At 34.9% G+C, this 26,258-nt stretch overlaps 1 protein-coding gene across 1 annotated transcript in view; it reads right to left on the bottom strand.

Moving 5' to 3' along the window:
• Positions 1–479: 479 nt before the first annotated feature.
• cdh13 (cadherin 13, H-cadherin (heart)) overlaps positions 480–26,258 on the bottom strand; it is a 582,964-nt gene continuing 557,185 nt past the window's right edge. Inside the window, exons 13-14 of the mRNA XM_056478107.1 lie at positions 25,485–25,703; positions 480–1,667 (exon numbers count right to left, since the gene is read on the bottom strand). Of these exons, the coding sequence (XP_056334082.1) occupies positions 1,660–1,667; positions 25,485–25,703 (227 nt within the window). The 3' untranslated portion in view covers positions 480–1,659. The remainder of the gene's footprint in view (positions 1,668–25,484; positions 25,704–26,258) is intronic.

Genomic DNA, 26,258 nt, shown 5'->3' with positions numbered 1-26,258 from the left:
TCTGGATCTGGAGTCTTCTCTAGTAGTATAGCTGATTAACCACGTGGATGGATGATAACAGCCTTCAGAGCCTACCAGCAGGCACAGAAAGCCCCTACTGGCCCATATCTATCAGCTGATAACCACTGATAACACCCATTTAATTGAGTGATAACATTCGAAGCAGGTGTCTCACCGAGGGAGGTGTGCTCAAAGTACCCACTGACTGCCTAGGGCTCAGACATCCGCATATGCTGCAGCGCATGTTGAGACAGAGTGTGATGTGTGTTTTCAGCAGTATAGTATGGACAGAGATCTTTTCCGAAACGTCATGTGGACGTGTATTGTTTTCGTTCTAAAATGCTATTTTAAAACTAAAGTGTATTAGTGTAAATGGCGCCTGAGATATTAGTCATTGAAGCTTTTACTCATTGTATGGGATTTCTTCTTTGATTTAAACTCAGATTTTGGCTTTAAACAATCAAACAAAGTTAAAGTGGTGGGAAGTACAGTAACAGCTTTATTAAATTAGTGCAAAAGACAGACATAACTCATTCACCACGTCATCTTTTTCTTTGCGATTTCAGAACTTACGGGGTCTTCCACACAAACCCACACACACTTTTTGTTTTGTTTTCATCTGATATTTTTTACTATCTCTCTTTTTTTGTTGTCTTCTTCTTACAAGCGCAAAAAGGGGGGAAAAATACCACTGAATCAACAGCCTTCTCTGGCCTCTTTGACTTTGACTCAAGGGAAAAGGGGAACAAAACTAAAATAAAAGTAAACGCCATACCATCAGAAACATCAGATCACAAGATACATTCGCTCTCTGTCTGCAAATCACTCTCCAGACTCAAGAACCGCACTCTAAAACAGGAACTTGTACATGAAAAAGAGGAAAAAACATCAATGGCATTAGAAATAGTCCCTAAAATTTAGCAAAAAACATACAGTTCTTTTGTTCTTTTTTTCTTGTGAGGGGTCATTAAAGAATAAAGCAATCAAAGTACATAAGTTAATTAATATATTTGTACATTGGTAAAAAATAAAATATATATAGTGTACATTTCCCCCCACCGTTTCCACACAGTACTATAAAGATATATCGTGTTCCACTCCATAACAACTAATGCAATTGAACCCAAATTTAAAAATAAAAGACTTGAGACACTTCTTTTTTTTAGACTCTGAAGGCTTCTGGCTACCACCCTGCCCTAAGAAAACACAACCACTGCAGACTAAAGAGGCATTGTGTCCTTCCCTTACATTAGTAAACAAGATCAAATACAGTAGTCTTTAACCAGAGGAAACTAAAGTACACCGAAATGTCCAATCGCTTTGCCCCCATCCAATATATCTTTGTCCAGTGAGAGAGAGAGGGAGAGAGAGTTTGTTGAAGAGGTGCAGTCCGTGATGACTTCCAGAGGTATGAGAAGACAGAAGTGCAGAGGGGAAAGGGGGACAGGAGAGCGGGACAGTTCCTGGGAAAGAGGTCGTGAGGTGCAACCGGTCGGGGATATACAGTAGAGATGACGGAAAAAATGAATGAAAGCAAAAATTAAGGGTGCAAGGTGTCTTTTGGGGAGAGGTCTTCTCTCTCAGCCTGGTTTGCGTGTGGAGAGGAGAAGAAAGTTTTCTTCAGTGTTGCAAAAGGACTACAGAAAGATTCAGCGGAATTTACAAGCCTGAGGAAGAGAAGAGAGAAAAGAAAGAACATGACATTTAATCCATTGATCTTTTGAAACACAAGATGCCATTGCATTATAAAACAGTGAGTGAGTTTCAGAAATCAAATCTTTCTAGTTACTTTAAAACCAGGTTTTATTGAAACTAAGCTTTTAAGACATCTTGTTTGGGATTTTGTCACCGTGTGACACTGTAATAGTGTGTCAAAACACCATCTCTGCAGAAGAAGATTGCAAAAAATAGTGGTTACGAAATTACACAGGCATTCAAGTACAGGAATTAGAGTGGTTTAAATCCTACCTGTCTAACTGTAAAAAAACAAACAAACTGGTTATTTAAATTAGGAATTAGCTAAAAATTATGCATGGAGTGCCACAAGGATCTGTCTTAGGCCCTCTCAAAATCTCAGTATACTGCCAGTTTAAATTATTCTGTCAGTGATACTCAGCTATACATTTTCTCAGGACCAGAAGAAAATTCTAAATGATCCAGTTAAAGATATAACTATGTTGACAGATATTATTCTGAGGATTATAAGTTATTGTGCAGTGCCAGTAAGTATCTGGCAAGGATTTTAGTTTAAACTGTTTTACTTTAAAGAGCCCCTATTATATATTAAAAAGGGTCATATTTTGTTTTTAAAGAGCCCATATCATGGGTTTTTGAAAATGCTCTTCCATGTAGTGTGTAAAACAGCTCTAAGTGAAGTGAAATATCCAGCTAAGGCTTAAATGTGTAAGTGTACAGTGTTTAAAACTATTGATTCATCTACAAAAGAGTCGACTCATAGTGCTTTAAACGAGTCGTCTTGATAACGAGTCATTAGGTGTTTTGCGATGACGCGACTACGAAACACAAGTAGTTGCATGCACAAACCCGGGAGATTTGAAACCTGTGGCCCCACCCACTAACACAGAAAAAAAGCCCCCCACATACACACACACTGGTCGAATGAAGTCACGCTGTAGTGATGGATATTATTGAAAGTCTACCCAAAGATGAAACTTCAGCATTAGAGTTTGAGTGCTTCTGGAAACTACATGCTTACAAAGAAGACTTCATCGGCCGTTTGTTAAAGGAAGGATCAGTAAAGACTGTCAGAACTTGGATCAGTGCATCATGGATCAGTTTCTTCCTCCATTTTACAAGTGTAAGTACATGCGATTAAAATTGCTGCCTCGTTTACTCTAACTTGCAAATTATGTATTTAGTTGTGTTTTGTTACTTGTAACCGCGTGTACTGTATCAGGTTAACTCTTTATATTCAAATATTGCGTGTAAAGCAAAAAACGCGACATGTGCCGCTTTGTTTATGGATTGTCAGATGTTCCTACACACATGCAACGGTGAAGTTTCAAAATATTTCAGCTTCAGGTTTATATTTCAGGTTCGAGGAGAGTTGTCTAAATTGCACCCAGCAAGCTGAACTGGCGCTCTAGGCGTGTGTGTTGTGTCCTCTGAGGAGGAGGGTAATATGTGTGTGTGTGTGTGTGTGTGTGTGTGTGTGTGTGAAAAGAGCAGGTAGAGTGTGACAGGCTAGGAGATCTCCTCCCCAGTTCTTGGAGTTTTTGTTCAATAAAATAGTTAGTCGTCTGTATTTTCAAGTCCATCGTCTATATTTAAATTCACCCACTGACAGCCAAAATCCACGCCTTACACTATGAAGCGTGTATGCACTGTGACTACTTTTATATTGTTGATTAGCTGCTAGGCATTTCACTCTGTTTCGCGCTGAAGGCTGTCATTGTCGACCAATCGCAGCAGGCTGTCTTCGGTCCAATCGGCGCAGAGGAAGGGTTTGGGAACAAATGAATCACTGAACAATTCATATGGGAGTCGCTGTGATAATTATGTAAAAATAAATGCAGATTATAAGACCATGAAATAGTTTTTGGACCTTGCATGCATATTAGACTGTTGTTGGAGACCCTTACAACCAAAATATGACCCTATTTCATGTATAATAGGGGCTCTTTAAGGGTCTCCAACAACATGCTGATATGACGTGCTAGGTCAAAAAAAGATTTTCTTTATCTTATAATATGCATTTAATTTTACCTAAATATCCCAGCGATTCCCATAAGATTCATTCAGTGATTCATTTGTTCCCAAACCCCTCCTTAGCGCGATGCTAATCTGCGCTGATTGGTTCGATGACCCAGTCTGTTGTGATTGGTCAACAGCGTTCAGCGCGAGACAGAGTGAAATGCCCACCACAGCTGATCACTAACATTGAAGTAGTCAGAGTGCGTAGTGTATGTGTGAGAATACCTGCCAACACTTCTGTTTTTCCTGGGAATCTCCCATATTTTAGACCCAACTCCCGTCACCCTCCCGTTTTGTTATTTATCCCGGAAAACTCAATTCTGAAACGGTGGCCATAGCAATGACAAACGGCAGTGGAACGCAAGCTCACAAACACATTTAAATCGGTAAACAAAGCAGCACGCATTGCGTTTTCAACGTGACATTTGATGTGATATGAGAATATAAAGACTTACCCAGATACAGTAGAAGCGGTTACAAGTAACAAAACTAGCCAGCTAGAGAAAACAAGGAGGCAACCATTTTAATTGCACTTACTTACAATTGTGAAATGGAGGAAGAAACTGATCCATGAACTGTGTAAAGTCCCACACATCAATAGTCTTTTCTGATTCTTCCTTTAACAAACGGTCGACGAATCCCCGTTGTGTGGGAAAAATGACAGGAACACAGCACAAGGCTGGGGCTCTAATGCTGAGGTATTTTTGCAAAAAAAACCCTCAATCACTGACTCTTCACAGTTTCATCTTTGTGTAGAGAAAAATAACACTATCTTTTCCCTTACACTTCCAATAATATCCAGCTGAGCACAGCATCTACACAATTGATTCAACCGGGATCTGCTACAGTGGCTGTCTTGCTCTTTTTCTTTGCTACTGTGTTTGTGGGCAGGGCCGGGGTTTCAATTTTCCCGGGTTTGCGTGTGCAACAACTGGGCGGGGCTTAAGTTTTGTATCAAAGTCACGCTAAAACTCGTTATCAAGTTGATTCATTTGAAGTACTAGGAATCAACTCTTTTATAAATTAATCAATAGTTTTAAACACTGTGCACTTTCAGATTTAAGCCTTAGCTGGATATTTCACTTCACTTAGAGCTGTGTTACACACCACATGGAAGGTCATTCTTAAAAACCCATAATAGGCACTCTTTAAAACTAATCGGCAGTAAAATAAGGTTTTTTTTGAGAGACTGAAAATAATAGATGACACAATGCTTATTATATTGTTTCTGAAAGTAATGTTGCAGCATGTGCAGAGTAACAAATAATAAAAGTACAGTAAGTAACAATGTTTTTATCATCTGTCATTTTTGCATGGTCTGCTCATTTAGTTTGCTCTGAGAACTTAAACATTTTAACACAATTCACAGCATACATACTAATAGAAGCTTTCTTGTCTATTATTTTAACAGGCAAAACAGTTACCCATTCACAACAGTGAGCATGTTTCAAAGAGTAAGTCAAAAAAGATGTTGTGTAGTGCCAGTAAGCAACTGGCAAGGCATTTAGTTTGTTAACTGTTTTATTTTAAAACTAATCTGCAGTTTAATATACAAGTTTTTTTTAAGCAGATGGAAAATAAAACATGATGCAATGCCTTTTCTATTGTTTCTGAGAGTAATGTTGCAGCACATGAAGAATTAAAAAAAAGAGTAACATGTGAACAAAGTTTTTATCATGTGTCACTTTTGCATGTCTGCTCATTTAGTTTGCTCTGAGAACTTACACATTTTAGCACAATTCACAGCATATATACAAATAGAAGCTTTTTTGCCTATTATATTAACAGGCAAAACTGTTGCAGTCACAACAGTGAGCATGTTTAAAAGAGAGAGTCAAAACAAAGGACAAATGTCCTATTTCTTTTAAGCTATAATGTTACTTTACATGTAAAAGTTGACCTCATATATTTTTTACAGCATACTATAAAAGACAATGAAACTGCAAAACAACCAACATGCCCATTAGTTACCAATATTCTTTAAAACACACACGCATGCACGCACGCACGCACGCACGCACGCACGCACACACACACACACACACACACACACACACACACATATATACATATATAAAAAAAGAAACTGGGGCTTGTGAGTAAATAATGTTAATTTAACATCAGTGAAAAACTTTATATTGCACAAACTATTGCATTTAGTGGAAAAATATTATTCAAAACATTCTTCATTCACTGAACGATTCTTAAAGGGAATAACAAATCTTCTGTGGCATTGCTTTGTAAACCCCCTTTGTTTTTAAAAAGTGTGGTTAAACACCATTTAAAAGTTTAACAGAGCATCTGTGGTGGTTATAAATTCAGTTTCTCTCAGCAGCGCGCTTGAAATTTTTAGGGCAGCATGATATATTTACTGTAATATTTATGCATCAAATGCATAAAAACATGAACAACCACAACAAAGCATTGAATTAATAAGTGAAAACAATAGGAACAAAATGTTGCTCTCATTGAAGCTCCAGGATGACTTAAAGCAAGACTCAAAAAACTTTTCCTCTTCACTTTCCAACTCCGTACCTACCATCATCAAATATGATTAAAATGTAACTGAAAAATGCAAGGTCTAATTTTGCAAGACTTGAGCGAAATGAATTGGCCTGCGGATCTCAGAAATTCAACGGCGATCGAACCGCACCAGATGGAATATTAAATGTGGAGGGGGAGGATTATTGATTTTTTTTTCTTCTTTTGCTGCTTGTTGTTTCTTTCCACTAGATAACGTTTGTGCTGCTTGATCCTAAATAGCAGTGGAAGGAAAATAAGACTTGAACGGCACTTAAAAGCACAGCTGAGTTTGCTCCATTCCACAAATGCCATTTGCAAATTATAATGAGACTCCAGCCCCATTTATTCATGTGCCGAGGGCCCGAAATGCATTGAGGTAATTCCTTCCCCCTTAGGCGATCTGAGTGTTAGCCTGAAACATCAAAATATACAACTGAATCAATTCACCTCGCCGCTTTCACATGCAATAAAATCAGTTGAAGAGTGGATAAAAGTCCTCCCTATACTCCCTCCTCTTGGCATACACACACACTTCACTCCATGTTCCGGAGGGGGAAAACGCAGGTAAGTGTGCAGGGAATGTGCCGTGCAGACGGCAAGGTGAAAGTGTGTTTGATCTAATTACCATCAAGCTGATTGGAGGAAAGTGGTTGTGGCAGCAGTCAGCTGAGGTTCAGACAGACACAATAACACACACAACCCCTGCGCTCCAGAGCGTTGGACAAACAGAAACACACTCAACGACCCTCATCATTCACTGCCTCCATTTGTCTTTCAATCAGCCAGAAAGTAAAGTTACTCGTGACGGGTTTCAAGTTCAGAGTCATGAAATTGAGTTTTCCACTGAATACATTTAGACGTAAATGATCATTAAACAGGTTATATTCAAGATATTTATTTTCTTCTTGAAAAGAATCACATTTTATTACTAATATAGGAACTTAAAAACTTTTAAATCCTATCCTGACTTCTTAGAATGTCTTGACTTTTATGTAAAAGACTAGGGATGGGAAATATAGTTTACACTGTATACTTAAATCTTAATTTAAAAAAATAAAAAATATCTTAAGAGGGTATATATCTCACAATACAAACTCAAATGTAAATCAAGTCAGAATAGTAATGGATTTGGATTTGTGTCTTCCAATCCGTCTCAGCAAGGATCAACATTTATCCTTTTCTCATCATCATTTTTCTTATTATTTTATTAATTCATTCATTCATTCATTTCCTTTTGGGCTTAGTCCTTTTATTAATCAGGGCTCACCACAACGGAATGAACTTTCAACTTATCCAGCATATGTTTTATGCAGTGGATGCCCTTTCAGCTGCAACCCAACACTGGGAAACACTCATACACACTTGCATTCACACACATACAATACGGCCGATTTAGCTTATCCAATTCACCTATACCACATGTCTTTGGAATGTGGGGGAAACTGGAGCACCTGGAGAAAACCCACACCAACACGAGGAGAACATACAAACTCCACACCGAAATGCCAACTGACCCAGCTGGGGCTCGAACCAGTGACCTTCTGAGGCGATCGTGCTACCCACTGCGCCACCATGAGGCCTTATTATTTTATTAATATAATAATTTGAGTCAGTATTTAACTTTGAAATGATTTTGATTAATAAATAAAACTAGCCCACTGCTTAATGTAAGAATAATCAGTGTCCTTGTTCATCTCTTTATTTTAACTTTATTTTCAGGAGCCACAAAAATAGGTCATAGGTCATGGAGACTTCTTAAGTGGAACTGTTGAGCCTGATGACTGGGAACAACTGTTTCTATTGTTATTTCTATGAGTTAATACTGTCTAAAATGATTTTGCAATTTTTATGGTTAATTCTTTTTAAAGTGATTTCCTTTTTATGTACTTTGTGTGTAGTAAGAATCTAGCAGCCTGAATGCTGTTTACACCAGTTTTGAACACGGGGTCGGCTCTACAGGTCTGAGATTAGCTCTTAATAGTTTGCTGGCGACTTGACCAAAGCCTCCTGTCGCCATCCCTATCTGGACTCGGATACGACCCCACATTGACATACATATTTAGAATGGTCTATCTTTGCTTTAACCAATCGGAACCTTTTACCTGATTCACACCCTTTCTGGTCTTGTGTAAAGAGTATAATTGCTGTGTTGTTGTACAGTAAGTCAGATCGGCCTGTGAACTCAGATGAGTGAGAAGCCCTCCAACACATCCAACTCTGAGTCTTCTACAGTATTCATCCGACACGCCAGACTTTTATATTTAACTGTTAATCTTCATCCCCAACAGTTAAATTGGTGGAGGATGTGGGCAGACTGGTCATTTTTGGGTTCAAACTGTAAATTGTCTCTACAATAAAAAGATAAAAAAAATATTTTTAATATATAAATCAGATAATAATACATTTTCGAGCAATACTAACTATCTACTTATAATTCTAGCTTATTTTCTTTCTCCAGTTTATTAAAATATGATTTTTAGTTCCACAAATCCAAATTTTCATTGTGGACCCTTCAACAATTTCAACGTTTATAGTTGAAATCAGTTACCATTTCTTTGTAACTGATTGTGGAATTTTCTCTTTACAACCAAAATATTTTAAAAGGTAATTGGTGGTTCATTCTGCTGTGGTGACCCTTGATAAATCAAGGACTAATGCCTCATTCACACTTGCAGCGACTTTGTAGCTGCCTGTCACTCTGGGTGGCGACCTGCTGCAAACGCAGGTTTGAATGTGTCTCTACAGCAGGGAGAATACAACCAGCCTGAGAGAGGATCACATGAGCTCTACTGATGCTCCTATTGGTTGTCGTCCAAGAAAGTTGGAGCGCCTGAAGTCGTTTGCTCTCCATTGAAATGAACAGACGCTTGTTGCTTCGCCATTGCGAGTCTCTCGTAGTGTGAATGAGGCTTAAGTCAAATGTAGAGAGTGAGTTAGTGATATTTTAAAGGCATTGTTGACAAAAATGAAAATTCTGTCATAATTTATTCACCCTCCACTCATTCCAAACCTGTTTGAGCTTCTTTCCTTTGTTGAACACAAAATGAGATATTCTAAAGAGTGTTTATAACTGACATCATTAGTCATTTCTTCAGAACATCTTATTTTATGTTCAACAGATGATGAGGACATTTTCAATTTTGGGTGAACTGTCTCTTTAAGGCACCATGTAGGTAACAGGATATTTAAGGTTAAATGTTTTGAACTGAACTTCACTTCCCTTGAATATTAGCAATAGAATTTGTAATGTAATTTTCGGCCCACCAATAAGCATTAATTGCTAAATTTCACGCTTAAAATTTCATTAACAAGAAGAGGTTGTGCTTTATCTGCCAGGTGAACTGAGGATGGCACGCCGAAACAAGTGTCCTGAAGAGCCAGTAAATGGGTCGATGCAGTGGAAATTTCTCCTCCCCTCAAGACAGGCCACATCAGTTCCCCGAGTGGATTAAAAGAGTAAAAGCGCTCATCTTGGCAGAAAAGGGGATTTAAACTTCAGTGGGTCCAGACTCAGGCTTATTTCCCTGTTTGTGGATTAATTATTTTTTTTACCCCTGTTGGGCATCTTTCATCAGATTAAACAGTGGTTTTAGAGGTCTGTTGGGTGTATCGCTACTCTTCATTTGACCAGAAGTTTTATGCTATGGACATAATCTAAACGGCTACTGTGTAGTTTTCAATTACTGCAGTTATTAATTAAACCAAGATTGACACTTTAAATACTTTCTTACAGGCTGTGCTTAAATAACTACAGATCATTTAAACATGAAAAAGATAGAAATAAGAACTTGCATAGTATAATAAAAGTAATATGCTATTGATTTATAAATACAATAGTTTACAAAGAAAAATAAAACTTATAAAATACTCTAAAAAGGTCAAATATCAGTTTTAGAAATTTAAAATCAAAATATTGTTTTATAAAAAAATTCTCTTTCTTTCTTTCTTTCTTTCTTTCTTTCTTTCTTTCTTTCTTTCTTTCTTTCTTTCTTTCTTTCTTTCTTTCTTTCTTTCTTTCTTTCTTTCTTTCTTTCTTTCATTAATAATGGCAAGTAATTAAGATAAACAGGTTTTAATCATGGTTATTTTACCAAGTAATCATGTCTTAATTGATATAGAAAACATTTAGTTAATTTTGTTGGGTTGATAATTTAAAAAATATATATCTTTTTAAGTTTCTTCTGCTCACCGTGGGCTCATTTGTTTAATCAAAAATGTTGCTATTTAAAATATAAGCTGAATTGTCAGCATCATGAATCAATTCATGATCTGATTTAGTGCTCAAGAAACTTTGCTTAATATCTTTACCAAAAAACCATGGTGTTTCTTTGGGCTTTTATTTTTATTTATTTATTTTAGTAACATAAAATTCAAAAGAACAGGGTTATGTGCAATCTTTAATCGTGTTAATAAATGTTTTATGGTCACTTTTAATCAATCTATACCTCATTCATTTTCTTTTCTGCTTAGTACCTTTGTTAATCTGGGGTCACCACAGAAGAATAAACCGCCAACTTATCCAGCATATGTTTTACGTGGCGGATGCCCTTCCAGCTGCAACCAATCACTGGGAAACATCCATACACACTCATTCACACACATACACTTTGGACGATTTAGCCTACCCAATTCCCCTATACCACATGTTTTCGGACTTGTGGGGGAAACCGGAGCACCCGGAGGAAACCATGCGAACATGGGGAGAACATACAAACTGACCCAGCTGAGGCTCGAACCAGCGACCTTCTTGCTGTGAGGTGAACATGCTACCCACTGCGCCACCGTGCAGCCCAATCTATACTTACACTGTAAAAAATAAAAAGCTGAGTTAACTTAAAATGTTAAAGCAATCGGTTGCAAAAACGTTTTTAGTTTATTAAGCTTCAGTGGTTAAAGTGCCAAATTATTTTTTTTAAGTTGACTGAAAAGGTTGTTTTAAGTGAAGTACACTTTACGGAATAATTTGCCACAACTTCAACCACTGAAACTTAATAAACTCAATACATTTCTTTGCAGCCGGTTGCTTTAAAATTTTAAGTTAACTCAACTTTTTACGTAAACGTTCAAATGAAGTAATCAAAATTTAAAGTCTCCTCAACTGATTTTTTTTTAAACTTTCATTAAACAAACAGTTCCAAACATGCAGTTGAGTTGTTTTATGAGTAAATTCAACTCTGAGCTCAAAAATATGTCCACCTAACTTACAATTTTAAACTTTGTTAACAATTTGTTAGTTGAATTGGCCATTGATTATTTATTAAAAAAATTCTGAAGTCTTAAAAGGTTCAAGTCTTATAATAACCCAATATTTCAATGAGATTCCTATAAAGGTTAATGCATATTTGATTGATTGATTGATATATTGTTGTCCAATTAATCTTACTGAACTCACATTTAATAATTCCAAAAGTCTAGTTTTGAAGCAGTCCTACAGGGGGCAGTGTGGTCATCTTGGCATCCTTTGACCCTTCCTCTGTGAACATAAGCACCAACAGTAGCAACCTACACTGTTCTCTGTCATCTAGTCTTGAACTGAATTACAATATCAAAGGTAATTTTTTTTCAATGTAAAAAAACTCAAGTCAACTACTAACATACAAAATGTATTCAGATGTACAATACAATGGAGCGACGTTATTCAAAGGATGAATAAAATCAACGGAATCGAAGGGTAAATCAGCACAGAAGGTGATGCTTTCCAAACTGTCATCAGAAACGGTAACAATGGCTCCTGCGGGATCAAAGACGTCAAGACTAATGAGTGTGTGTGTGATGGTGCCAGTCCTCCCCCCATGATCTGCCAGTTAAAACAGTGGGAAGCAAATGTTGATGATGAAAAATGCAACCTCTGAAATGGTGTTATCCAATTAAAACTTAACACGTTAACATGCACACCAATATGTAGATAGCTTACATAAAATCCGATTATTAAAATAACCTATTGTCCTGGTTACACACAAACCTTAAACCTACATGACTTTATTAATAAATCAGTTTACATTGTGGTTGTGATGTCAAAACATAATAATTTGCATCTCTAAATTTGAGTATTTAAAAAGTCACAAAACACCAAAACACATATTTTTTAGCTGTTGACAGTCATATATGTGTCCTGCGCTGCTAAAAACACTATTAGGACACATATATTTCACAAAAAAAGTGAAAATTGGTTGTTTTGTGTTATTTAAAGCAAATTCGTTCTTCCTGTTTGAAACAAATTTTTGAAGCTGCGTCACGCTGATTAGATCCTTGTGTATTCCAGTGTGGAGACTGGCTGTCTGTACCTGGGAGTACTTCGTGACGTCTCTGAGTGTGCTGCATTCATTCATGAGAAAGACTTGGTTAAAACCAATCAGCACGCTCTATTGTGTATGCGATGCAACTTTATTAATATGCATGATAGCTGCGAAGACTGTTTTACCTGTACAGTGTTCAGATATCAGAGAGACGCCACGTTGTGTTGCCAAAACAAGTGGGAGTAGAAGAATTGTGTGGAGATACAGGTCGTCAGTGTTGCTTTTATAATTTGCTGCATCGAAGGTTTTGTTTTCATTTTCCCGCTATGAGAGCGCAGCTGGGCTCACGTGTGGATTGCAGTGTATGCAACGCTCGACAAAAAAATGTGTGTCTAAGGAACATTTTTTTACCCGAGAGCTTTTCTCATCTGGAAATGGTGAAATCCGGAATTGCTGCTAGTCTCCTTTTAATAAAGACATGCCTCCAGTTGGTGCTTTTTGTCCTGTCTCTACAGATTTGGCAAGTAAACGATCAGTGGTCTTTGTTTGTTTATTCAGATGGCAAAGCTAGTTCGTATCGTCAGCAGTACCCTTTCAGTGTTTAAAGACGGACCTTAGTCAAATGATTTCGTTAATATCACTACAATATTATAGACTGAAAGATCTCTCAAAGTGTAAACATGTAAACACCGCAATCAAACTATTACCGTTGTGTAGGATTTTCACCGCATTTTGTAACAGGAATAACACACATGGCTTTCTGACACTACCTACCGAGTGCATCTAAGTTTCTGACAAATGCAGACATTTTTTTTTCTCTCATTCGCCGTGCGGTATCAAACAGTGCATCAAAAATACACGCTTACAGCAGTTCCTCGAATCAAATATCTCGTTTGTCATGAGGGGCATGAATGAAATTGCTGAATGAAAGTGCCAAACTGCAGTTAAAGTCCACCATTTAATAATTTGTCAAATAATTCGATTACTGATTTCCATGTAAACGCAGTCACTGTCTTTCTGCCCTGAGTCTGTGTGTTTGTTTTGCCTCTAGAAAATCAGCATGTGCCCAAATCGAACCCCCCATTTTATGCAAATTTTTATGCACCTTCCCTCTTTCGCTCCTCCGACACTCCCTCCTAAACAGAGCTGGACACACCCACTTTCTAGACTTTTTCCACACTAGAGGTGTGAAAACACACTGCTGAAACTTTCGTGGCCCTTTAAATTGTTATGTTGGGTATCTTTTTAAATGAATAACGCTAAACAGAAGATACAGATTTTTGACTACACTGTTAACAATTTCCTGTAGAATCTACAGTAACTTACTGGCAGCAGTTCACCAGTAATTTACTGTAAATCAATTACAACAACAACAACACAAAAAAAAACTGTATTTACATTTACAGCACCATTTATCTCGCTGTATATATGTATTACCAATATTGTACATCTTTACTGTAAAATATACAATACTAGTCACAATGCAACTTTAAAAAACAGTAACATACTGCATAACTGTTCTACAGTAAAATACAGTTTATATTACAGTTAAATACTACATAATTTACAAAAATCGCTAACAGTGTATAGCAATTTTACTTCTGCATGAGAATGCAGTGATAGCATTTTTATAAATGTTTGGGTCTAAAAACCTGAATATGTGGTATGCTTTCTTATTTCTAACTGCAAATCATGTGCTTAAAGGAATAGTTTAGCTACAAATTTATATTTTGCCATCATTTAATATCCCTTCACTTGCTGTACACTTGACTTTCTTCTGTTGAACACAAAAGAAGATATTTTGAAGAAAGCTGTAAACCTGTAACCATTGACTTTCATACAATGGAAGTCAACAAGTTTTCAGCTTTCTTCTATTGTGTTCAGCAGATTTGAAACCACTTAATGGTGAGCATTTTTAATTTTTATTTTTAGACTGAACTATCCCTTTAAATCTGCAGTAAGAACATGTTCCTGTCACATTTCACTCATAAAAGTAAAACCCAAACGTTTCCGTACCTTAAAAGAATGCAGCTATATTGTTGATAGCACAATCTAATGGTCAGCATTTTCTGCTTGTATCTAATGCAGGATTTAGGAAGTAAAGAGATTCTAAAGAAAGAGGAATTTGTGTCATAAAGGATGTGTTTGTGTTCTCCTAGAAGCTTCCATTCATTATTTAAGAGGCCACAAATGCGAGTCCACTGGACTGCTTTATCCTTGAGAAGGTTCTTCCGGAGGAATAACAGACAGTATGGATTTTTTTCAGCCCGTGAGCAGAAGGTTAGCAACATTGAAGCTAAAAATACACATCTAGTGACACACATACACACTCACACAGTTTCACAAACACAGGCAAAGTGACTTTTGAGTGAAATTCTCAGCAAGCAGTTTTCAGCAATTAAAGGCCTTTCAGACCAAACGTGAACATTTAAAGTTAGTTCTATTGCATTTCATTCTTTGTTGTTTTGTTATTAAAAACTTTAGGAAATTAAGAAACATTTATGTGCGTACTTGTGTGTGTGTGTTTAAAAGATGTCCAATTGACATCTAAACAGTGGCATCTTGGCTAAAACAAAGCTAAATTTGAGTTGTTAGTCCAAAAATCTAATAGATTTAGCATTTATTCATTCATTCATTCATCTCAATTTTTGGATTATCATTTGACATCTATTAGATGTTTACCGATAGCTCAAATTTAGCTTTGTTTTAGCCAACATGTCAATGATTAGATGTCTATTAGACACACAATTGCTTGGTGGATTAAGATTAAAAAAGAGGTATGACGTCTAGGGACAATACATTCCCCTCTTACCATAGAACGAATGACATGTTCAATGTTAAGAGGGGAATAATGTATTGTCCATAGACATAAAACCTCTTTTGGTCAATCTTCTTTTATTTATAAAGCCACAAATCTATGGAATTCTCTCCCAACAGAAATAATCCCATGTACAAATTATAAGATGTTTTCACACCTGACTGGGAGGTGGTTTTTGTCAAATCCAATTTGTACACACTGAGTGAGATGTTTTTGATTTGTCATTGTTTTAGTTTATATGCGATTATGCCTGTATGTTTTAAACTGACTTTTTAATTAACTTGTTATTATTGTTTTAATTTTTACCTGCAGGGACTGCAGGTGGAAAATAGTGATACTTCTACAACCTGGGACATTGCATCTTTCCTTTTTGAGGTTAATGTAATTTTTTGTGCATATCCCTGTTAAATAAATAAATAAATTAATTAATTAATTAATTAATTCATTCATTCATTCATTCATTCATTCATTCATTCATAAACTGAAAATCCCCCTTTTGATATTAAATTCAAATTGTAACCAATGCTTTGCAAACTGATTGCACATTTTCTTTTTAAATTATTTTTTAGGGGTCTAAGCTGGAAACAATACTGAAAACAATATAAGTTTTATACAGCTTTAATCTTTTTTACTGTTAGAATGCATACTGTCTGCTGATTAAAAGAATCTATGATCAAAAATAAGAATTAATAAATATTTTTACAATGAGAAAATCACTTAAATATTATTCAGCGCAACAACAGTTTACATAAAGTTTTAATAAAATCTAGTCAATTTAGAACAAGAAACATTTGATGACATACAGGTAATGAAAGAATCTATTTAATACTACATTTTTATTTGTATATAATTTTAATTTTGTATAGACATTATCCTTCAAACCATGTTTTTTATTATTATTTATAAACGCTTAAAATCATCAATTTAATAACATCTAGTCTGCTTACTTAAGCCTATGTGTTGCATAAATATTTACATAACTATATTTGTAAAGTTGAAAAATAATCCAATATTTGTACAGACACATTTACTCTTTATGGGAACATATTTTTACCAGTAATTAACAAATGTTTAAATATAGATATACTGTGAACTTTGAAGGCATCAGTCTGCATTTTTTATTAATAATAATTTTAACAGCAGAATTTCTGCTGAGAAACAACATTATGATTCTACAAAAAAACCTCCATCAATCATTTTCACACAAGTTCATAATTACCATAATTACAAGATTTCAACTTCAAAAAAGCATTTACGTTCTCGTTGAACTTGTAATTACAACTTATAAACTGGTAATTTTCTCAGAGTTATGACTTGTATCACAAGTCTCGATTGCTGTTCCATTTTACTACTGCAGATTAAGTTAGATGCTAAAAGTACACATTCTGAGTCTTGGGATGTGAACAGCTCAGAATAGAATGTCACGTGTTTTCATCTTGAAATTATGGTAATTATGATATACTATGGCATGAATGCAGCAATGCAATCAAAACAAGCAAAACTGCACCAAATGACTTACAAAAGTATCTACACATACGAGAACCACCTCAATATTTTGCCCATTGTGCACTAATTAAATATATATATATTGTTTTTCTAAATCAATTAATGGCAATTTTATCTTGTTATATATAATATAATAGTTTTAGAATCATCCATCATTTTGATTTTATATCATTCATAATGCTTCACAGTACTGCAGTTCTTATAAATGTTACAAATGCATTACCATTTTCCTCACAGTGTCTTGTATTTTTATTTATGTATTTATTTTTGCTTTAAATCACATTTTGCAATGTTGCGATTCACCTTGTTGTTGGTGGGTTATAAACTAAATAAATCCATAATCAAGGCCACTAAAAAGCGGACAGACTCTGTTTCTATGTATAATCTCTCTACCTCTGCCTCTATCCATTTGTCCACAACTTTTCTAACTATTATTCAACCTAAAACTTCCACACTAGTCTGGGATTTCCTCAGGAAACATAGTTACAGAGAAACAGAAGCAAACACACTCACACTGGGGACCAAACAAGCATCAGTTAGAGAGCGAGTGTTTTCAGCCTGGATGCCCGTGAAGGTAAGTGCAGGAGGTCAGTGTTGAAGACACTGACAATTTATAAACATACATTTTTGCTTGATCAACACAGAAAAGCAATTAAAAGTATGTTTCACAATATACACATATAACTAACCAAACATCCATTTAAACAGACCATATGCCTCTTATTCAGTGGTGCTGAATGAATGTATAATTCGTATATCCCGCATTTATATTGACACACTATGAATTGATAAAAGCATACATGGCTGTCTGCTTCTCCTGTTTTCAAAATTAGAGCCCCACATATATACAGTTGATCGAAGAATTATTAGCCCTCCTAAATTATTAGCCCCCTTTTATGTTTTCCCCCCCAATTTCTGTTCACATTTCTAAATATATTAGTTAATAGCTAATTTTTAAAAACTGATTTCTTTCATCTTTGCCATGATGACAGTACATAATATTTGACAATATTTTTCAAGATAGGAAATGTTTGGACTATGTTTGGAATGTTTGGAATATGCCTGGGGTGCATATTAATGATCCCATGGTCAACGTAACAGTCTATGTTTTGCTCTAATTAGAATGTTTTCCAATGATTTGCCAGCCCGATCTCAAGAGATAACTTAAGTATTTAACATTTTGTCAGTTTAGTGGCTAATTTGTATGAATTTGTATGAGTTCAGTCATACGAAAAAGTACGATTTTAAAAAGGAGGCGTGGCACCCAACCCACCCCTAAACCCAACCATCATTGTGTGATGAGCAAATCGTACTAAATTGTACGAATTAGATCATACAAATTCATACGAATTAGCCAAGTTATGAACTGCCGTGAGATTGTGTTGGATTTACAAACGATGGTGTTTGAGGCTCACGATATGGCATTTGTGACATAGTGAAATCTTATTATTCAGCTATGCCTATCCATATCCAAATTTTTTTATCCAGTCATTATTTGGCACGTTTAAAGGTCCCATGAAATTAAAATAAAGTTTTTATATGTTAGTATCAGTCATTTTAAGATCTCTAAAGTTTAGTGTGCACCAAAACGGTGACTAAATTTGCATTTAGATGAAATAAAATCGATATAAACATGTATGGCTTGTAGTTTGTCACTTACACCTAAATGCATCAACGGTTTTATTCATGCCACCTCATACTTCAGTTTCTCATCAAATCTTGACCAATCATATGGTCTCTAGTTTCTGACATGCCCCGCCCTCTTCAAGACGCTTTTCATTTTATGCGCTTGAGCTCCACTGGCAATGCAGTGATAAAACAAAACGCTATTGGCTGTTTTTTGTTTTTACGCTATATACTCTACGTCCCACCCTCTCTTCATGTTTCAGTTGAGATTACAACAAACACTGAATAAAAAAGTGCATATTTCAAAGCACTTCACGGGACCTTTAAATGAGTGTGAACAATGCTTCTATCGCTTTGTTCTGCTTTCTTTTTGATCGTTTTTGAATTTGGAGATTCCAAAAAAATGCTTAAAAATACAGCAAAACATTATAAGCCTGGAAATTTAGTAAACAGATATACCATATGTGACAGAAAAAACCTATCTCAATGCTCAGGAACAGTCCTGCAGACACTTTTTATAAACAAATAATTAAAGAAGTATTCTCAAAATGATTTTTGGACCAGAATTGAGAACAGAAAAACAATGTATTTCTACATCATCTCACGACAAGGTGTCACACTGCAGGGAATCATCAGCTTATCACATATTTTAATGCCGCCTGCCCGTAAACAAATGGAATAACACAAACTAATGAACTGCATGGCAGTAATGCATATTTCTGTGAGAGCACATGTCTCCTGTAGAGTAGGCAGATGAAGCGGCTTCTGTCTAATCTTCTGGCCATTTCTCTCTAGCAGCGCTCCATCACTGAGCTCCTGCTTATCTGCCTGTTCTCAGCGCTTCTCTCAGCAGGGGTCAGGGTTCATTAAGGTGATAAGGAAATTGAAGTCAGACAGTCTCTCCCTCCCACTCCATCAGCGAAAGTGAAACACATCCGTACAGGAGTCATTAGTGTGCATGTAGTGAGACCAGCATGTGGCAGCTCTGTGTCGAGTCACATGGGATATAAACATGTGCACACTTTCAGACTGCCTGTTATAATGCATCACTGGCTGAGTGTGGAAAACACACACACATACGGTATCAAAGAATTATATGTAATATTTATGGTCAAGTGAAAAAAATATTAATACCCCTGGCAAATTCTGCCTGCCAATTTTTGTTAAAATGTAAATAAAAGCTGAGAAATATGTATTTTTTCCCCACAATGACGCCTTGTACATTGCCTTATTATCATTTGGGAAAAGCACTTCTGTGTCATATGTGACCTATTATAAGTTCACAGTACTCAACCATTTTGTTTCAAAACTTAAATGGTTTGCCGCAATCGGTTTCCTTAAACAGTTTGAGTTAACTTATCAGGTTTTACAGTTTGCATGTATAAATGTAAGCAATATAATAATAATAACATAATTTCATAATTGTATTTTTAAAAATCAAAATTTTTTAATTGTATAATTTAATTGATTTATTATCATTTATAAATGAATAATTCCATACCAAAATAAAATCTAAACTTAATTTTAATGTTTAAATTAATTAGTTTTTATTTATTTTTTTTTTTATATGGTCTCATAAGTTTAAATCATGCTGTAGGTTAAAAATGGCATCTTCCATCTTTATTTGAACATATTAATCATATGTTGATGTTGATTTTCTAAGGATATTGCATAATTGTGCTCAAGAGTGTATAGTTTTGTACAGTATGTGCTCGAAATGTCAGTTGTTTTATGCTTTATTTGTAATTGTTTCTAATTGTAGCCATTAAAAGCAAATATTGTGCAAATGTCCCCTCCAGACAGCTTCAGTTGGTGTGCTAGAATTATGCCAGAAGCTTTTTTCATTCAGAATCACCCCAAAGCCATTTTTTTGGTAAGCCAGCATGGCAAAATACAGTGCCTGTTAGTGTCTGGCATGGCAGTAGCAAATAATCCCATCATTTCAGCCTATTAACATTCACAGATTTAACATTTACACCAACAATGGCTGTTATCAGGGCTACTGGGAGAAAAGGAAAAACAACAACAATGGCAGTTTTAATTTGACCTGTTTATCTTGTAACAAACTGTTATCTTTTCTAACATGTTTTAGGTTGTAGTACATGTAGTTACACTATAGGATGCGGTCTACAAAATAATACAAAAAAATAAACTGAAATTGCCAAAATTAAGTTCACACTGTACAATTTCGGCCACGATTCAGTTATCTAAAACATATTTTGGAAATACTAAAAGATTTCATGCTGAAAGTTTTTTTTTCTTCACTTTCGCCAATTAGTGAAGATTTTTTTCCCTCTCCGCTGTCGCCACTGGCTTGCATGGTTGGGATCTGTAGAGCTGCAAATCATTGGATTTGCTCTTCAGTGTTTGGACTCTCAGTAGTGATTTTTAAACCACACTGAACTGAGCTAAACCGAACTGAACTTAAACTCTACAAACTGAACTACACTGTTCCAATTTACTATGACCTTTTATGTGAAGCTGCTTTGACACAATCTACATTGTGAAAGCGCTATACAAATAAAGGTGAATTGAATTGAAAGTTGGTTTGACATCACAAAAAGTTGTGATCAAATTTTTATTTTGATGTAATTCTGTCAGTGTCAGAATAATTAAGACACTTTCCTGCAGTGTGACTTTTCTTACGACAAGCATCAATCGAAGAACCAATATAAAGTCTTAACCTAATGAAGCAATTAGAACAATAACTTCAAACTACCTCAGAACTACTACTCTCAGAAACAAAGGTACAAAGCCTATCACTGGGGTGTTACCTTTTTAAAGGGTGCAATTATGTACCCTTTAAAAATTATGTACACAAAGTCCAATTTTGTACCCTAAGGGTACACTTTTGTTTCTTGATAGTACTATGAAGTACACATTTGTACTTTTTAGGTATTAAGTTGTACCGTTAAAATACATATGTGCCCCTGTAAGGTACAAAAGTGTACCTTTTGAAAAGGTATGACCTTGGTGGCAGATTAAAAATTTTTATTTCTGAGAGTGTAGTTTTATTTTCAAGGCATGTTATGAGTACTTTCAATGCTACTGATTGTACAGTTTATATTTGCTGTAAGGTATCATTTAATTTAGAGCCTGAATGTGATTGATGACGTCAAATATCAGAAAAACATCAGATATTTCAAGTATAATAAAGTTATGAAAATCCATTCGATGTATTATATGCAATATACATATATATATATATATATATATATATATATATATATATATATATATATATATATATATGTATATATGTATATATATATATATATATATATATATATATATATATATATATATATATATATATATATATATATATATATATATATATATATATATATATATATATATATATATATATATATATATATATATATACATACATATATATATATACATATATACATATATATATATATATATATATACATACATATATACATACATATATACATATATATATATATATATATATATATATATATATATACATATATATATATACATATATATATACATATATATATATACATATATATATATATACATATATATATATACATATATATATATATATATATATATATATATATATATATATATATATATATATATATATATATATATATATATATATATATATATATATACGGTCAAGCGAGAAATTATTCACACCCTTGGCAAATTCTGACAGTAACTTTTTGTTAAAATGTAAATAAAAGTTGAGAAATATTTTTTCCAGAATGATGCCTTAGCGCCATTATTATTTTGGAGAAGTCTATGTCACTTCTGTGTTGTGTATGTGTGCACAATGTATATAAATTGTCAAACTTAATGTTGCTTAAAGAGAACGTAAAGAGACATTTATTTCAGTATATTGATGTACTTGCAAATGAGAAGGAATAATGATTTGGGGGCGGGGCTTTAATTTTTATGCATCATTCCCTTGCAGCAAACTAATGGTAAGAGGGGTGTGGTTAAGAATACTGTGGCTCATGTCAATTCATATATCTGACTGAATAGAATATGCGTATTTGGCATGCTGTCCGCGGGAGAGGGATTTGAGCTCGGAAAGCTCTGAGCTCTTATCAGGATAAAAAGAGAGATAGGGGTCTGAGCACAGTGTCTTGGCCGGCTCCACAACGCTCCCCCTTAGATTTATGTAAGTATCGGGTTCAACAGTGTGGAGTTGGGGTGGTGGAGGGACGCTGAAGTCGAGAGGAAACAGAGGTATGACTTGTTTGACTATTTATAGGGGGTTGGTCTTAAGCTGATTAGATAATAGAATGAATTAGCCTTGTCAAAACTGATCATGCTTCTCCAGAAATTTGTTAATAAAACATCACTAGAGGAGGATTTCCACTCCAAATGTGAAAGCAAATGGTCAGACTTTGATAAATTAACTTGCACAGATTAATTGTTTGCCTAAATAATTACAATGAGTGCTAGTAAAATGAACATTGTAAGTTTTGATTTCACACTGACTTTAAATGTTACAGTAGGTGACATAAACAGGCTTTTTGCTCACAATTATGATTATGTGACTACTGATATGAAATTATTCCATGTTATACATAAAGTAAGAGAATAACTGAAACAAAGTAAGATTAGAAAGCCTATCCCATGCTTTGAGATTGGCTCTGGACATTTTTATGAATTTTTCCTCAAATGCATTAATACAGGACATGAAGTCAAAATCAAAGCAACATATGGGTATCTGCAAGATAATGTATGCAGATAGATTAAACAAACAAGAAAGTGACTAGTGAAGAAGCTGGAGAAGTTGATCTGCGGCCATGTTTCATTGGCTTCACATTGCCACAAATCACCGATCCAACTTCTATCCAGTCCGGTACTTGAGCAATGAAATCAGCTATACAATGCCTCTGAGCAGAACATCCCTTCTGATCACTGAGACCAAAAATCTCAGATTTATTTTTCCTCTGTTTTCCATTGTAGAACGGGCATATAGAGTTCCATTATGCTCCAGCCCCTCTAAAGGAGTGAATTATTAATGTTATCGCCAGGAGAAAGAGTCGCCAGGGGGGCCGTGTGCAGGTTTGGATGTGAGTTTAACTATGGGACAAACATATAATACACACCGGCACACACACTGAGAAGCTTAAGAATAGCTGTAAAGCACCCTTTAATCTGTGCATATTACTTTAAATGCCTCTATGTCTCTCTAGCGGCCCTGTACATGCTGTAAATCTAGCTGATACGGATCAATTGTTAATGCAGTTCTGGGCTTTACTACAGTAAACAGATACAGGGTCACTGAAGACGTTCTGGAAGAGAAGCCAATTTCCTGTCAAACTCTACAGCGGGTTATACAGGGTGTTCATCATTAGGATTAACGCTGAGCTAAAGAGGCAAAACGTATGCGCTGGAAATCTTCCAAAAATGAAGGTCGAGGGTTTTGCAGTAAACAATTTGGAAACATCAACCTATACTGTATACACACATCTTGTAGCACTTTCCTGTAAGGTTTAATTTGTTAAACATGAATTAAGAAAGAAAAATATTTATATAGGATTTATTAATTATTAGTTACAATAACATTAGTGGTCACATTTAAATTAACAATGTAATTTAATGCATTAAATATGCTGTGTTTTTATGTAAATTACATATAATTACGCATTATATATATATATATATATATATATATATATATATATATATATATATATATATATATATATATATATATATATATATATATATATATATATTCACACCCCTGGCTAATTCTTACTTTTATTCAATCAACAATTTTGTTTGAATGACACAGACTTCTCCCAAAATAAAATAAGATGATGTGATGTGTGCATCATTGTGGAAAAAAAAAAAATTCTCAGCACTTGTTTACATCTTAACAAATATTTCAAGTCAGAGTTTGCCAGGGGTGTGAATATGTAATAATATAATATCAAATAATAATACATATAATACGCAACTTTTTACTATAATGAATTATACAATATTATGATATACACAGTAAACATTTAAATGTATTTATAGAACTAATTATTAAACCAAATTATTTACATATTTATGAGCAATATCACATATAAAAGTGATAAAAAACAGTTGACTTTGCTCACATTTTAATACTATAAGGCTGAACAGCATGAAATGCAATCAGTTTAAAGAGATTTCAAGTATTTCTCTGTTGCAATCGGGATATCGCAATAATTAACCCCGAAAAATCCAAAACAAAGCAAACACTACCAGAATACTATGGTATAAATATGACACTACAACTTATACAAAAAGAGAGATCGACTTAGAATGTCACTTACCAGTTTAATATTGATTTGATCAGCTGTAGTTTGAAATTTATGCTTAGTTTTTCTTCTCTAAGGACTTATTATGTGGCCTCTGTCGCCATCTTGTGGTGGAACATCAACCATCTTAGCTCTGCTCAGTATGACATGCTAATGGACGCCAAAGCACTGAATTTCCAAAGTAATAAATATTTTAAACAGGCACTATCCTTATAAATAAACTGCAAAGTTGTAATCTAACCAACTACATTCTCATCTAAAAAGCCTCAAAAACACATTAGAATGTCCAACAGCTGCAATATTTAATACTATATAATAACTATATAATAGTGTTACATTTGGGATTCTGCAAGTGGACTCTGAACTAAACCAGCATCAAAATGTTAAAATATTAAAAAGTTTAAAGCACTATAAACACCCAGAGAATTCTGCATAAAGAAGTCTGTTCAGATATGCCGCTTGGAGACAGAATGGATGAGGTGCCAAGTTTTAGGATTAGGAGAGTTTTGTACAATAATAAACTCTGCAGAGTTCTGACTTCCCATATATATATATATATATATATATATATATATATATATATATTGCTAACGGGCAGAACTATGACCCTGGAACGCTTGCAATATTTATTTGTACTTTATTAGAAACCATAAAATATGCAGCATCTATCAAACTTTAAAACTCCACATTTAAGCAAATCACCTGGAATTTTCCCCATTTAGATGGTAGTATATGTGAACAGAAAGAGTGATGAATACTCACAGAGGATGGAGAGCAGAAGCAGGCCGAGCAGCAGCAAGACATTTGTTTGGACCGAAGCGGCACGGCTGCAGTCCATTCTGTTCTTCTTACAGGTGCACACTTGAACTTTCAGTTCTGTGTTGTTGGATATCGGAGGAACGCCAGAGTCAGTCAGAACCAATGGCAGGTTGTAGTTGGCCTTTTTAAGACTGTGCAGCAACATGATCTGGGAGTGAGTGTCTGAAACACATGAGAAAACGGTTTAAATTTTTGGGGGAGTTAGTTTAATGGTAAAATACTGTAACCAAACCATTATAGTGACATATAGTGGTAAAAAAAGCCTGGTAAGGTCTAATAGTGTGAAAATAAAAATAACATAATTCAAAAATACCTGTTTACAACATCAAGCAGCATAATAAGCTTTTTTTACAGCTATAAATCAATGGTATAGCGCATGATACCGGAAGTCTCAAGCCAATAAGGTTCCAATGGTTGCAGCAGCTCATACGTGAAGAATAAGGTCAATAAGCGACAAGTGATTCAGACGGTGTAAATATATTTTCCACTAGTGCAAATAAATTCTGATTTCAAGTTAATGTCACGTGAACCACCAAAGCAGCACACACTCACAGTCCGTTCTGGTCCAGAGACAAAATAGCAAAGAGGGAATCATAAGCGTGAGTCGACATGGACCACAAAACATTTCAGACTTATTTGAATCATGTAATGCTGTATTTTAAAGGGCACCTATGATGAAAATCTACTTTTGTAAGCTGTTTAGACAGAACTGTGTGT

This window comes from Danio aesculapii, chromosome 18 (genome assembly GCF_903798145.1).
Source record: "Danio aesculapii chromosome 18, fDanAes4.1, whole genome shotgun sequence".
Lineage (NCBI taxonomy): Eukaryota > Metazoa > Chordata > Actinopteri > Cypriniformes > Danionidae > Danio > Danio aesculapii.
This window is presented reverse-complemented; position numbering and strand designations above follow the sequence as displayed.